The 15,809-nt window shown below is 35.3% G+C and overlaps 1 protein-coding gene across 2 annotated transcripts in view; it reads left to right on the plus strand.

Annotated features, from left to right (window-relative positions):
- LOC150094558 (uncharacterized) overlaps positions 1-15,809 on the plus strand; it is a 170,205-nt gene that overhangs the window by 27,963 nt on the left and 126,433 nt on the right. For both annotated transcript variants that reach the window (XM_090412329.1, XM_090412327.1), the window contains exon 3: positions 1,982-2,018. In XM_090412329.1, the coding sequence (XP_090268455.1) occupies positions 1,982-2,018 (37 nt within the window). The remainder of the gene's footprint in view (positions 1-1,981; positions 2,019-15,809) is intronic.

The raw sequence follows: 15,809 nt of genomic DNA on the forward strand, positions 1-15,809 counted from the left end.
GCTATCTGATAGGTATCAACAAGTTGTGTATGGGGGTGTGATGTCCAGGAAAAGGAAAGTCACTAGTGGAGTGCCTCAGGGGTCTGTTTTAGGACAATTACTATTTAACTTGTATATTAATGATATTGGCGAAGATTTGGATGGAGATATTCAGTTGTTTGCAGATGATGCAAAGTTGGGACGAATCATAAAGAGTAGTGAAGATGTTGTGGCCTTGCAAGAAGACTTGAATAAATTGAGTGATTGGGCAAGCAAATGGGGATGCGAGTTCAATGTTGCAAAATGTAAGTTTTTAAAATTTGGAAAACAAAGATGGGATGCAGAATTTATGCGTGGTGAGAATATATTGTCGGAGGTAGAGGAAATAAGAGATCTGGGGGGTGATAGTGGATAAGGATCTAAAATTTAGGGGACACATCGCCAAAATTGTGAAGACAACACAAAGGCTTCTGGGAATGATGCGGAGGACACTGACATGTAGAAGTAGGGAGATTCTTGTTCCGTTGTATGTGGTTTTGATTAGGCCACACATGGACTATTGTGCCCAGATTTGGTCACCGGGTTTTCAGAAGGATGAAGAGATGCTGGAAAGGGTCCAAAGGCGACTGACTAAGGTAATTTCTGACCTCTGGAATGTTGAGTATGAGAAAAGATTGAGAAGATGTAATTTGCAGAGTCTGGTGGAGAGGGGAAGAGGGGAAATATGATAGAGACCTACAAGTTGGTAAGAGGTTGTTATAAGATCAATGGTGGAGAAGTTCTACAGAGAATAGTGGGAGATCAGGGGAGAACCAGAGGTCATCCCTGGAAACTGTATAAAGAGGGTGTGAGTAGGAGAGTGAGAGGCAGGTTTTTTTCGTGCAGAGATGTGAATGATTGGAATTCCTTGCCTGAGCGTGTGGTGTCTGCAAGGAATTTGAGTGTGTTTAAGACACGGTATGATGAGATGTGTGTCTTCTCATGAGGTCTTGGGGTGATAATAATAATAAAAAGAGACTAATTTCCTAATACAGAACATGACTAGGTGGTCTTCGGACCTACAATGAAGTCTGAAATCTCAAACAAGCAGTCTACAAGACTTGTATAAAAAACGAGAAGAAAGTAATTACACATAACAGATTTTTCATAAACTTCAACAGGCTGGTACGTATAAGGAGTTGCATGTAATTATTTTTTTCCTGATTGTTTTTTGTACATCTCGTATCCCTGAAGATGTAAGTCTTGGGGTGATAATAATAATAAAAAGAGACTAATTTCCTAATACAGAACATGACTAGGTGGTCTTCGGACCTACAATGAAGTCTGAAATCTCAAACAAGCAGTCTACAAGACTTGTATAAAAAACGAGAAGAAAGTAATTACACATAACAGATTTTTCATAAACTTCAACAGGCTGGTACGTATAAGGAGTTGCATGTAATTATTTTTTTCCTGATTGTTTTTTGTACATCTCGTATCCCTGAAGATGTAAGTCTGTCAACTTATGAAACTTGTTGGGTTGTATTGTTTAGTTTAATAAAATATAATTCTCATAAGTTAGCTGATTTTAAAAAATTTAGAAAAAAAGGGAGATATGATTGAAACTAAAGTTACTAAAGGGATTTTGTAGAAAATTACAAAATGCATGACACAAGGGAAATAGAACAAGGATCACTCTTGAAGGGTATGTAACAATGTAGTAAGAAAGGGCATGGGGGGGGCTGAAGTTTTTGCTTGGAGAGAATTGAATGAGTGCCACATAGAGGTAGCTGCGAGTGCTTTGTCATTGAATGAGTTTAAGGAGAGAGATGATGGATATCATGTGAACTTCTCACAGGATCTTTGTACTCCATGGAAATGTGTGAATGATAATATGCCATTCATTACTGCTATTATTACATATCCTGTCATGTTATGTTTCTATGATTGGTAAGTCTATTGATACATCTCTGTTTATTTCTGTAAAATTAAACTGCAAAAGATGTTTCTTTTTTATTTTCAGATTTGATAGAACCCACTCTGGAAGGAAATTTAATGTGGTAAGATGATCTTTTTTGAGCACTCATATATATGTATGTCTGTGTATATATACAGGTAATGGACAAAACGGTGGAAACATTGAGCTATCAGGTCGCATTATTGGTATTTGCAATGCAGTGTCTGTTGCACTAAACACAGATGCAGTTGATATGTAAATATTCTCCTGACATTCCTAGGGATGTGTATAAAGGCACACAGAGGCCTACCACTGTTTGTTGCATGTTAGAATGGAATCCAGAGAAGACCTCAGTGACTTTGAAAGGGATGTGATTGTTGGAGCCAGGCTGGCAGGTGCATCTGTGACCAGAACAGCTGAAATTGCTTGTTAGTTGAGGAACAGTCTGTAAGGTTATGGCAGTTGGCAGGACAAACATCATCAGTGGAATGTAATAGTGAACAAAAGTGCTAACTGCAAGAGAGGGATGTTCGAGCATTAGTGTGCTGTACCATGAAAAATAAGCAGGCTACTGCTAAGCAGTTGTGTGAAAAATTAAACTCCAGTTGCAAGAAACCAATTTCAACAAAAACTCTGCACCGGGAACTACAGAGTTGGATTGCCTTACCACAAGCCTTTGATCACTCCCATCAATGCACGTCATTGTGTCTCCAATGTGCAAAGATCACAGGCAGTGGACTACATAACAGTGGATGCATGTTATATGTCTGATGAATCCATGTTCACACTTTTTTGCTGCAACCAGACAAATACGTGTGTGTCATCAGCTGAAGGAAGCTTACCAGCCAGAGTGCTTGTTTCTAACTGTGAAATGCTTTGGTAGTTCTGTAATGTTCTGGGGTGCATTCTTATGGCATGATTTGAGTCCAGTTGTTGTATTGGAAGGCAAAGTGGATGTTGCATGTTATCTTTCAATCATAAGTGATCATCTTCATTCTATGTTGACACACTTTTCTCCTACGTAGCCAGCCACATTTCAACAGGATAATGCTCCCATTCATTGAGCAAACAAGTGACCCAGTGGTTTATGGAACATGAAGGTGAGGTGTCCTGTCTGCCATGGCATCCCAATTGCCAGACTTAAATCCTATAGAACATTTATGGGACATTTCGGAAACATTATCTGAGCTCTCAGATAATGTTTCCCACCTCCAAAGAACAGAGGTGAATTAATCTAGTTTTTGTTGGATGATTGGTGTAAAATTGCTCCTGCTAAGTCCCAAGCACCGACAGTCTTCCCCCTTGAAGAATACAGGCTGTATTAGATGTCCACAGCAGCCCAATGTCATATTAATTGAAACATGTCACTTTTTCCATTTTTTTTGTTCATTACCTGCGTGTGTGTGTTTTACTGGTTTCAACCAGAATCTGATTCCATATTTAACATTTAGAATGGTTAATATCGGTGCTTTTTTTTGTGAGGCAATAGGTGCTGGTACTAATTTTTTGCTAGCAGGAAAAATTGAAAATTAAAAGAATATAAAAACAAAACTAAAAAATTATTTAGTGATATTTTTACTCCACAGTGTAATAACATTCTTGGAATAAGAACATCAAATTGAGCATATAACAATTTATTAAGCAAAAATTTATTGTGAAAATTATATAAAAAAAATAAGTAAAATGTGTATGATAAAAAGCTGTGTGTGTGATAAAAGGACCTCCCAGATGAGTCTTTTACTCCATGAGGTCATGGGTAGTAGTAATAATAATAATAATAAGTTTTAATAAAAATTTTATGTAAAAAGTTTATATATATCAAATATCTTAAAAATAGCATAGTTTAAAAATGAAAATTTCATTAAATAACTAAGCTTATATGAATGCTACTATGTAGCATTCATATAAGCTTAGTTATTTGCCAAAGGAAAATGATTAAAAACAGCTAAATCTTAAAAAAAAGCTAGAAAAGAGAGCTAAAAAGGAGTTGAAAATAAAAATTTGAAGTTAAAATTTTAGAAGTAGTAGCAGCAGATACTTTTCAGTTACTTACTTTACTCAAGATGAAGTGTACTTGCATTTAAGTGGCTAAAGACATCTTCCAAACGGTCTTCTGTGCTTAATTCACCCGCGTTTTCACTTAGATTTTTCATCTTTATTATATGTGGCCATCGTCCCAATATTACTCAGTGTAGATTCTGGTAAATGATAGTCTTTACACTTGTTGTTATGCCTGAGGCGATACTTGACTGACAAAATAGCTGTCAGCATTGGCAGCAATTCCATCTTGTTTCTTAATTTAGTTTTAACTATATTCATGGAACTAAAAATTTGTTCAACTTCTGCATTAGAATATGGCAGTATTAATAAATATATTGCACACTGGGACCCTTGGACTCTCCCGGGACAGACAGAAGTGGAATGAGTTCATTCGGCCTCATCATCATCCACATAGATGATGGAAGAAGAAGAAGAATTGCACGCTGAGCAATTTCTTTAAATGGATTCATTGCAGAGGCATCTTTATAATCTTGTACTTCAGGCAATAATAGCTCAGTGTTTTCTATATTTGTTCATTTATTTAAGTGGATAGTATTGTACTGGTATTCAGCAGCAACGTCTTTTTCTGTTTTCGCAGTATTTCTAAGATGGGAGCAACAGGTTCTTTTATGTGTTTTAGGGTAAAGTCAACAGAAAAAGAAAAGATCATTCTTAAAATATTCAAGTTTTCAGGCAACCTTTGCTTGGTCTCTTCAGAGACCAAGAAGAAACTGTCTTGCTCTATTTCTATGATTGTGCTCTCATTTTATGTCATTTTCTTTTGTATCGTCAACTGAATTTTTTCTTTCAAATCTGTAACCAAGATTTAGTTTGGGATCCAAATAGTCATCAATCTCTGACTCTAGAGGGTTGACACTGGATGATGGTAGCACTAACATATTAGCAATAGAGCAAATCAAATGAGAAAGGTCTTTAAATAATCTCATCTTCTCTGCACTGTCAGAGTCAAAAATTTTGTTAACTTGCTGAACTTGAACTAGAACAGGATGCAAAAATAAAAGGTACAACACATTTTTTTCATCTTTGTACATCTCCCACTAAATTTGAGCTTTGTGACATTTCTCATTCACACTCACGACTTTGAAGCGAGTTTTTAATTCCACTCACTGGCTGAGAATTCTGTCTACTGCAGGTTCAATGGAGAGCCACACAGTTGCTTATAATTTCCAGTGGAGCATCATTTTTGTTGATAGTTTGATATAGCTCTTTGTACGCTGCTTGTCTTGAAGAATGTGAAAAACAATTATATGTTTTGGCAACTAAAAATTCTAATTTTCTTGAGAGAGATTCTGCACAAGTGAGACATTGCCAGTTGCAATGAATGGCATACACATCCAGTTAAGATTAAGGAAGGAATATATATATATATACCTTCAGTTCATAAATGCCATTATTGACACTGACATTTCTATACCAATTGCAGTGAGTTTTTTAATGTCCAGTTTCTTGGTCAAGAGCTCTTTTTTTTTCAGTGCAGCCACAATACCACTAGCATCACACTTTTCTAGAACCACCATGATCAGACATGTATGCATCATTTTGTTGAATTTCTTGCTATAATAAATGATGGCAATTCCTAAAATCTTATTCACCGTGATATCCTTCGATTCATCTATTAGCAAGCTGAAATTTCCATCTCCATTATCTGCAATTAGATCAACTTCATAATGCTAACTTAGAATATTCTTTACATTATAGAGCACTTGGTTCAGTGCATTTTTACCTTTGGCATAATTTGACTGTCTTGGATGATATTTTTGCAAAGATCTACAAGATGATGGCAACTGTTCAACGATGAGTGACAACAAAGAAATAATGCTAAGTTGTCTTCAAAGTTCACTGTCTCATCAGACTTCTTCACAGTCATATTTGTAATAGGAACAGCCTTATATGGAACTGCACAAGATGTTTCTTAGTTTCACTAGACTTTACAAGCCGACAATATTTAGCAGCTATATCACATCTGCAAAACTTACCTGGTGATGCTACAAAAGTAGCCTTTTGTAGCATCACCAGGAACTTCACACAGCCAGTACCGTCGACAGGGAATAGCATAGAGGCAGCCTGCCTCATGGCCTGGCTTAATGAGGATGCTCGTTCAGCCATATTGTGGTAGGCGCTGTTGCTAAGCTAGCATTGTAGCAAGTGCGGAAAGAAGTTTTTCCCAGCTTAAACTGATTAAAAATTATTTGCGAACAGCATTGACCCAAGAAAGATTGGTTGGTCTAGCAACTATGTTGATAGAGGCAGATATAGCTTATAATTTAAATTTAGAAGCATTTATAAACAGTTTATTGTGCGTTATCCCCGTAGAGCAAACATTTAATTAATATTATTATGTAATTGTTTTAAAATTAATGTTTCTCTTGTAATAAAAAACAAAATAGCAATTCGATATTTTCTTATATTTTTGTCTTATAATCCGTCAGGGGTGATATTTAATTGTTTGCCTCAGGCCACAATCTAGTCTGGTGACAGCCCTGCACACAGCCATTTACTAAACACTCCCTTCTAAATTTTTGCTTGTAAGCTTTATTTCTCTCTTTGCTCATTTTTGAAGAAGAGTATGCAACTCTTTACTGCAACAAATTACGATCAGTCTCTGAAAACTTCCCACTTGCTGTCGTAACTACCAGCCAGAACACTGTGCAATAAACTAACTTGTAGCTGCATTAACAACTTCCAGGCAGCAAAATGGCAGAAATGTGCATGATACTTGCACCAAACATACAATATAATTCTTTATCAAATGTGAACATCTGGAAAACTTTTAAAATAATTTCTTTAAGAGTAGGTTAAAAACAACTATAAAGAACTGAAACAAGTTCTGAAGGAGTTAGATTAAAATTTTTGAAGCCAGAGAACAAAAAAAAGCTAGATCTAGCTTTAAAAAAAAAAAAAAAAAAAAAAAAAAAAGCTAAATTGGCAACATTAATGCTAGGTAACTGAATATAAAATTGCTAAAGGTACCACGTCCCTATGTCATACATCACTGCTTATAAAGGCATTAGTATGCCACACCATTGCATACAGTCTCCCTCCTGCCTAAAAAAAAAAAGCACTAGTTAATATTCACATATTAACTCATGCTACAAATATCAATTGTCTGCTGTTACGGCTTTGTCGATTTGTGGGTATGTTTCTGTTCAAGTGTAGGCTGCTATTTCTGTTTTCCCTGTATTTTGTTTCTCTTTTGGTTACTACTTTTCTTATTGCGTAAATGTTCTGGGATTTGTATGTTGCAGTGAGTATTTTTTGTGTAAACTGATGGGTGTCATATCTTATTTTACAGCTAGTAATGGAATATTCTGGAAGTACCATAATAGTGATGAATTTTATGGCTATTTTTGTTTAGGAGTACACATTTTTATAATGCCATTTGCTTTTTACTCAATGTTTAGGATATTGCTACTGTTTTAAAGACAGATTCATGAAGAATATATTGGAGGAATAATTTTGGACATACTTTTGTAGGATGTTCCTGCTTGTCTTGTTATTCACTGGCATATGGCGATATACATTTGTATTATCATTTGAAATGTGGAGATAGAGAAATGGGGAAGAATTGCTGGTGAGGCAAGAGGTATACGAATTTTAAAACCCGGGTTTTAAGGGTGGGCTGAGAATTCTTTGGTAAGAAGGTGAAAAATAGAAAAAATATTTGGGGAAAGGAGAAGGATAGAATATTATGGAACAAGATTAAGGGCGAGCCGTTTCAACAGTGCGTCGTCTTCACTCCACCCATCATGGAACTGTTCCTATAGTCTTGCCTATAAAGATCTGATTGTGGAACCTGTGTGTAGGTGATGTCACAGTTTTGCTGGCAAGGAAATTTGTATACTACATTGTGGTGTTCTAGTATTTCTTTGTATGTGTGAGATTTTGTATGTCCAAAATTATTATTCCTTATATTCTTCATGTATCTATATCTTTAAAACATCAGTAATGCCCTAAAAATTGAGTAAAAAGCTGATAACATCATAAAAGCGGTACTTCTAAGGAAGAATAAGCAAAATAGCCATAAAAAATTAATATTAATTTAGAGGAGTAACATTGAAAATTTTGCAGAAATAATATCTATATTATTATTACTGTTATTGGATATCTCCATGGAGTCAAAAATCTCATCACTCGAGGCCCACAGCATATCTTCACTCATTTTCACATATTATCTCATATTAATTTCATTACTACTCCACCTTAGTCTCTATCATTCATCTCTTTTGTGTTTCACTGCTAGTGTATATGAAGTAAAGGATATTATGATGCTCATAATGATTGGTTACTGATATTTTAATATCATTAGCCAGTCACTTGTATTAAGCAAGTGACAGGCTAATCTTAATTACAGTGGATTAATTTATAATGCATTATAATTATTGTTAATTATAATATAATATAATAAATAATTTATTATTTTGTCCAGCCTGGCTGGCTGAGTTGTTAGTGTGTTTGCTCTCCAGCCAAGAGGTTGTGGGTTCAAATCCCACCATGGGCACAGATGTTTGTGACTGTCTATGGAAATACTAGTGGTGGCGGTCAGCGATAGATGACGTCAGTGTAGTTGCGGTCAATTGGCGGTTTATGAGTGGTGGAAGCAGAGCTGTAGAGTAGATGCCCTCCCTCAATGAGTCTTTGGACTCCCTGGTGGTGACAAAGAATAATAATAATTATTAATTTACTTTATAACAGCATAAAACTAGGTAAAGTGACTAGGTACTTTTAGTGTAAAAACATGATCACATCATTTTGCATAATTCTCGTTAATTGCTAGAGATTGAATTAAGAATTACTACTACCCAATTCTTCATTAAATGTTTTTATGGAACCCATCTAATGAACATTTTCCTGTCTTTTTTTTATCAGTAATTATTATTATTATTAAGAGAGACCTCCAGGGAGTCAGACTCATCAAGGGAGGCCACATACTACACACACCAGCTATCATACTTATTCTTGAATTCATTCACACTGCTTGCACTCACAACATCCAATGGCAATCCATTCCAATCATGCACCACCCTATGAGAGAAAAATCTAGCCTTCACCCTTTCTTAGCAGTCTTCATTCTCAGCTTCCAAGGATGCCCTCTTGTCCTTTCTCCATCCTCCATAAATTGAAAAATTCCATCAATTGAAATCCTGTATGACCCTTTCAGAAGTTTGTAAGTCTCAATCATACACCCCTCTTTCGCCTGTTTGCTAGTGTCTGCAGTCTACAAATTCTCAATCTGTCTTCATAATCAGTATTCCATAATCCTAATATCATTTTTAACACTCTCCTTTGTACTCTCTCCAATATATCAGAATCACAACGGAAACCAGTAGACCAGACCTGCACACATTAGTCCAAGTGAGGTCTTATCAAGGCCTTGTAAAGAGGCAAAATAACATCCTTATCTTTACATGTGAACGTTTGCGTGAGCATTGCAATTATCTTTTGAGTTGTATTTGCAATCTTTGCCACATGGCCCCCTAAACATCAACTTCCTATCTATTAACACTCCAAGATCCCTAGCCTCATCAGTTTCTTCTAGCCTAATCCCACCAATATAATACGACATTGGATATCTAATCATGCCAAAGTGAATGACTTTACATTTACTATCTATCTTTGCATCATCAGCAAATAACTGTATGTTGCTTGACAAATCCTTTCCACTATCATTAACGTACAGATTAAACAACAGTGGACCAAGCACTATCCTTGTGGTACACCACTTGTTTCCTTAAACCTTGCAGACTCAGATCCCCCCGTATACCACTTTTTGATATCTGTCAGTCAGCCATCCTCTTATCCATGCTAATATTGTATAACCCAAACCAATTTTCTCCAATTTATGCAGCAATCTGCCATGCTGTATTCTGTCAAAAGCCTTAGCAAAATCCAAAAGTATCATGGTGTATCCATTCCCTTTGTCTAGTATAGAATGTGAGCAAGTTGCTAAAACATGACCTTCCTTTAGTAAACCTCATTTTTCATTGCAAAGTAGATATTCACTGTCAACCCATTTCTGAATGCAGGCCCTAACCAATTTTTCCAAAATCTTCACCACCACTCCTGAGATACTAATTGGTCTATAGTTGGATACATCGGTCTTTGCACCACTCTTGTGCAATGGAATTACCATACATTCCTTCCATCCCTGCGGAATCTTCCCTGTTCTGAGACTCATATTAAACATCATATTAAACAACTGAACTGGCCATTCAAAGGAATGGCCAGTTCAGTTGAACACTTTTTTAGCACAAGTGCTGATATTCCATCAGTCCCTAGTGATGAATTCTTATTCATTTTGTGCAACAGCTCTAAAACCTCGGCCTCACACACCTGCGTTTCTTCATCTAGTGAAGAGGTAACAGTGAGCTCAATGTTGCATTCACCAGGTTGATAGCTTTTAATGAAATGGGCACTCATTAACTGAACAACCTCTTCTGCATCTGTAACCCTCACACCATCTGGATTTATAAGAGTTATTCTTTCATATTCATTCTTTCTTTTACTTGCAGCATATCGATAGAATTCTTGTGGGTTGTCTTTAGCATGCAGAGCCAGTTTCTTTTCATAATCAGACTTTGCTTTCTGTTCAACAGTTGTGACTATTCTAGCCTGCTGCTTGTAACGTTCATAACAGACATTATCCTTATGCAAACAGTATTCCTTCCATATTGTCCTTTTCTTACGAATTTCTTGCTTAATAAGATTACACATCCATTTGACTCCTACTCTATTTATTCTTTGAACTCTCGGAACGTATTTCGATATCGCATCATTTAAGTATTGTTTAAATGCTTCCCATGCACTGTTGATGTTCTTTCCATCCAGCAACCGATCCCACTCCACTGAACTCAGTATACTGAGTTCACTCCACTGAACTCAGTATACTCCTCAGTTGGTCATAATTTCCTGCTTTGTAGTTTAGCATGTAACCTTTTCTGAATGGAACATTCATAAACTTAGTCACTTCCCAGGTGAGTATCACATCATCACTGACACTATAATCAAATCTAGCACTCTTTGACCTCAAGTTCCTTTTGTCACATGCTGCTTGAGGAAGTTGTTCTGCAAAAGCTCAATAAATGCATTTTCATTCTTCTCATGAGATTCTACTGCTACACAGTCAATATTTGGATAATTAATGTCTCCCATTATGATTACTCTTTTCGTGCTCACCTTTTCTATTTGGTGATGCATTTCTTCATCACCAGCAACTGATCCACCAGGTCTGTAACAACACCCCACTATGTAAATTGTCTTGTTAGATTCCACTTCACACCAGATGGCTTCAAACTCACTGCTGCATGAAATATTGTTAGTAGTATTACTACATTCATAGGTCTCAACTGTAATTGGTTTTAAGTCATCCAATATCATTAGCATAATGCCCCCTCCTCTCCTATCCACTCTATTCTTCCTAAAAAATACTGTACCCATGACACCTGATACCAGTTAATAGGTCTGATTTTATTAGCCAGGTCTCACTAATTCCTGCAATCTGAGGTTGCAACATATTGACTAAGGCAACAAACTCTACCACTTTGTGTCTGATACTCCTAGCATTCGTGTACAGACATAATACTCTACCTGCATGTTCTTTTGTATACTCTTGTTTGCAGTCTGCCTGCACAGTTGGACATTTTGCAGATCTCTATTCTTCTCTAATGCCTTACACGTGTAGACATCTTTGCATACATATGATGGGTCCGAACCAGACGAACACAAACCCGAAATCATTCTCGCCTTGTCAACATTTCCATGACAAAGCCCATTCCCATCATTAGCACAGTTATATACCATTGTCGCTCTTACACCCACACCATTCCTCCCTTTATAATTTAGTTTCCTCGACTCTCTGTGTTAGGTCTTATACCAGTTATTAGTTTTTCCAGACTCCTGATACCAAATGCATTCAGGTGTAAGCCATCCCTCGTATACAAATTCAATCTTCCCTCAAACTCATTCCACACATCCAAAAACTCGCATCCATTCATTCTACATAGCCTATGCATTGAATAATTGCCATCGTAGCCCTTCTGTTTAATTCATTTTTTTCATAATATCATTGTAATGACATGCACTAATCATATTAACAGTAATATGGGATAAATGGACTTGTCTCATTCATTCATTCTTCTTCTCATCAAAGATTAGGCATTTTCTTTTTTTGGCTTTAATGGTCTTTTGATCTTGCAGTTGGTTTTCCTCTTTCCCTGTGGTCTATATTTATCTGCTTCATTTGGTATCCAATATCTTTTCATTTAAGTTGCATATGGCTCTCTTGAAATGTCTTAATGTTTTATATGGTCTAATTTTGTGCATCCTTTAATTGTTATTAACAATCTCAACTCTACTGCTTGCATTTTATTTTGATCTTTCCTTTTAGCAGTTCATGTTTCTGAACCATATAATAGAGTAGGATGGGCATTACTTTATAAAATTTAAGTTGGATTTCTCATCTCATTTTTTTATTCATTACCCTTTTAATTGTTCCACAGGTTTTCTGAAATTTATTAATTTTTTTATTTATATCTTTGTCTTTTTCAGATATGTTGTTATGTAACCTATATAATTAAACTGTGATCTTGACCTTTAAAATGCCACAACATTTGTTTTCTTTTGTGAGATCTTTAAATTGTACTGTTGGCTTATTTTATTTAATTCATAAAGTGATTTTTGAAGGTTATCTTTATTGTCTTGTAATATAATCTGATCACCTGTTGTATTGTTGCTTTTCATATTTTAATAATATAATCAATATATACAAAACTCAACAAATGCACTTGCCCATTGTGAGTAGATTTTGCCAGCTGGCAAGTAGCTGCAGACTGTACAAAATATATTGTTGTGTCCTAATTTACGATTTCTACTCTAATCTTACAAATTCCTTTTATCTATATTCTTCTAACTTCTATGCCCGAGATTTTACCAAAACTTATACCAATATCTAAGTTATTGCTCCCCGTAGTACCCCTAATATTTGTATTTATACTGTGCCTTTTGGGATATTTAGTTTAGGATATTACATACATAAACAAGGAAAAAGAACTCAAATATATCTGAAAGTGTAACTATTGCAGTCATGACACTTAACTCGATTCTCAACTTAAATTTTCCGCGTGACTAAGTACAATATTTTCAAGTGGTTATCAACTGCACCATTTATGTTGTCATAAATAGGGAGAAAGTCAATCTTGAATATATCTCTTAGTATTTAAATATTATTGCAGTCGTGACTCTTAATCTCTTTCCTCAACATTAAATTTCCCGCGTGATTAGGTACGATGATTTTAAGCGGTGCATTGGATTAGCAACATCAGACAACTCTTTTATCACTGAACAAAAGGTTTATTAAGTTTCTAAACATGATACAATTCAAATACTAAACTAAAATACTTATAGACTAACATTAAATTATTACAAGCAATATGGCTATTTGTGATTAAGTCGCCATACACATTAATTCATAAATTCACCTGATGTGAACAAATTAGATCAATTCACACTATCTGATTATTCATACTGAAGTAGATTAACAAATCATTCACTGCTAACACATACTTGTGACATTTCAATTATTTTATACATTACATTAGGCATTCAATTCTTAGGATACGTAATTACTTAATTCACACTATTCCGTTATACCGTTATTTGCACTAACACACAAATATGTCATTTGAATATCTTGTGCAATATAATAGACATGCAAAAATATCTTAGGACTCTTAATCATTCACAAATCTTTAACACTAGTCAATCTACACATAACACATTCTATCATATACTAAAGTCCTAGTATAACTTCAACAGATCTGTATTGGAATCACGATACTTTTCACAGACAAATTTCTAGCTAACATAGGTTATGATTTACAGTACCTTTCTTGAGCTTTTCATATGGGCCTTTATCCTTTTCCTAACGAACCTCTGGTATAACTTCTCGTAACTCTGGAATACTTTAACACACACATATTTGCTCTACTATCAGCAACGAGGACATCGATCTCTTTACAGCTTTCTGCTTTGTGTAGTTATCACTAGCGTCGAAACGAAGAAGATCCCTTCTTTTCTAGGACTCTATGGCAATTTTTCCTTTGCTTCCTACTCGGGAAGATGGGAATCGAAATCCCGCTCACTTTCGTTTCCGTGTTGTGACGAGGAGATATCACCCCTGTCGAGAAAACCCCGTGAACTCCACCAGAACCAAAACCAAACTCCAAGGCCAAAAGCGACTATCCAAAAAAGTCTCTCCCAGGGGGTTACCAACCCTTTTATAGCTGCTCCCCTAATGGCACCTTTTCTTACTTCCTTTCTCCTCCTCCTACTTGTTTTTTAATCATCGACCAATTAGGGTGGCGTTTTCTCGCCAAACGTCATTTGATCGGCAAGCCCGTTCTCAATGTTTCAATCCGGGGATCGGCCCTAAGCAATAGATTTGCTTTTCTTGTGCTAGCCTGACTTAATCCCCTTTCAAACTTTTTCTATGAATTCTACTTAATAACTTAATCTCTCACATAACGTATTTTATGACTCACCCTTTTCTACTTACTTACTTAACTCTCTCATTTTTAATCGCATTACAATATTAATCTATACTTTCCTTTGTTAGCTACTTATTTAGTTAGAATTCCTTATTTTAAGTCATATTACAATATTAATACATTCCTTCCTTTATCAGCTACTTTAACAACAACCCTTACGTTTTATACATATTACTGGATGCAAGAAATTTTCCATTAACTAATTCATTTTTTTTTTTTTATGCAGGGGTTTTAATTTATGATTTTTATTCTTCATGTTACACCATGATGGCTGAGAATACTATATTCCTAAGATATCAGGTGTAACAATATTTTATTTAATAAAAATTTAATGAAAAACTTTCTAAACATCTTTTTTTAATTTTAATCTTCTTCTTCCTAACATGGAATATAGGCCATGTGGCCTGTTTCGGTCTCATGCCATCTCTTTCTTGTTCTTCCGATTCTTCTTTTTCCACTTATTTTGTATCTGTATAATATTTTTGGTAGTCTGCTGTTGTCCATTCGATTTAAATGTTCTAGCCATTTTTGTTTATACTGTCTTATGTAGTAATTAATTGGTTTTATTTTTAGGGATTATAAGATTTCTTCATTTGTTTTGTGGTCCCACTTGGTATATCCAGCTGTTTTTCTGAGGAACTTCATTTCTGCTGTTTGAATTCGTTTTTGATCTTTCCTTTTCATGGTCCATGTTTCGCTTCCGTATAGTAGAGTTGGTTTTGACAAGACATTATATAGTCTGATTCTAGTGTGTTTTTGTACCAGGGATGGCTTAAATATATTATTTATTATGCCATTTACTTGGACAAAGTTTGATATTTTAGTGTCTATGTCTTTTTCTTCTTTGTATGATAGATCACATCCAAGTATCTGAAAGTGTTTACTTGTTCTAGTATTTTATTATCTATCACTATTTTACTTCTTATTGGGTTTTCTCCTTTGAATGCCATTATTTTTGTTTTTTCTTTGAATATTGTCATATTATATTGCTTTGAGATATCATTTAATGATTTTAATGATCTTTGTAAGTCATCTTCTGATGTAGCTAATACTATTTGATCATCTGCAAATAGTGGTGTATCTATCTTCATTTGCGGGGTCATTTGTATACCAAATGAGTTATGCTGTTTCCAGATTGTTAATATTTCATTTATATATATATTGAAAAGCAGAGGTGAGAGGGGTACATCCTTGTCGTACTCCTCTTGATATATCTTTCCATTCTGAGGTGTGTTCTAATTTAACTGCTATTTTATTTCCTGTATATATTTCTTGAATAGATTGTAAAAGTT

This window comes from Typopeltis vanoorti, chromosome 22 (assembly GCF_054136105.1).
Source record: "Typopeltis vanoorti isolate ZY-2024b chromosome 22, IOZ_Tvanoo_1.0, whole genome shotgun sequence".
Lineage (NCBI taxonomy): Eukaryota > Metazoa > Arthropoda > Arachnida > Uropygi > Thelyphonidae > Typopeltis > Typopeltis vanoorti.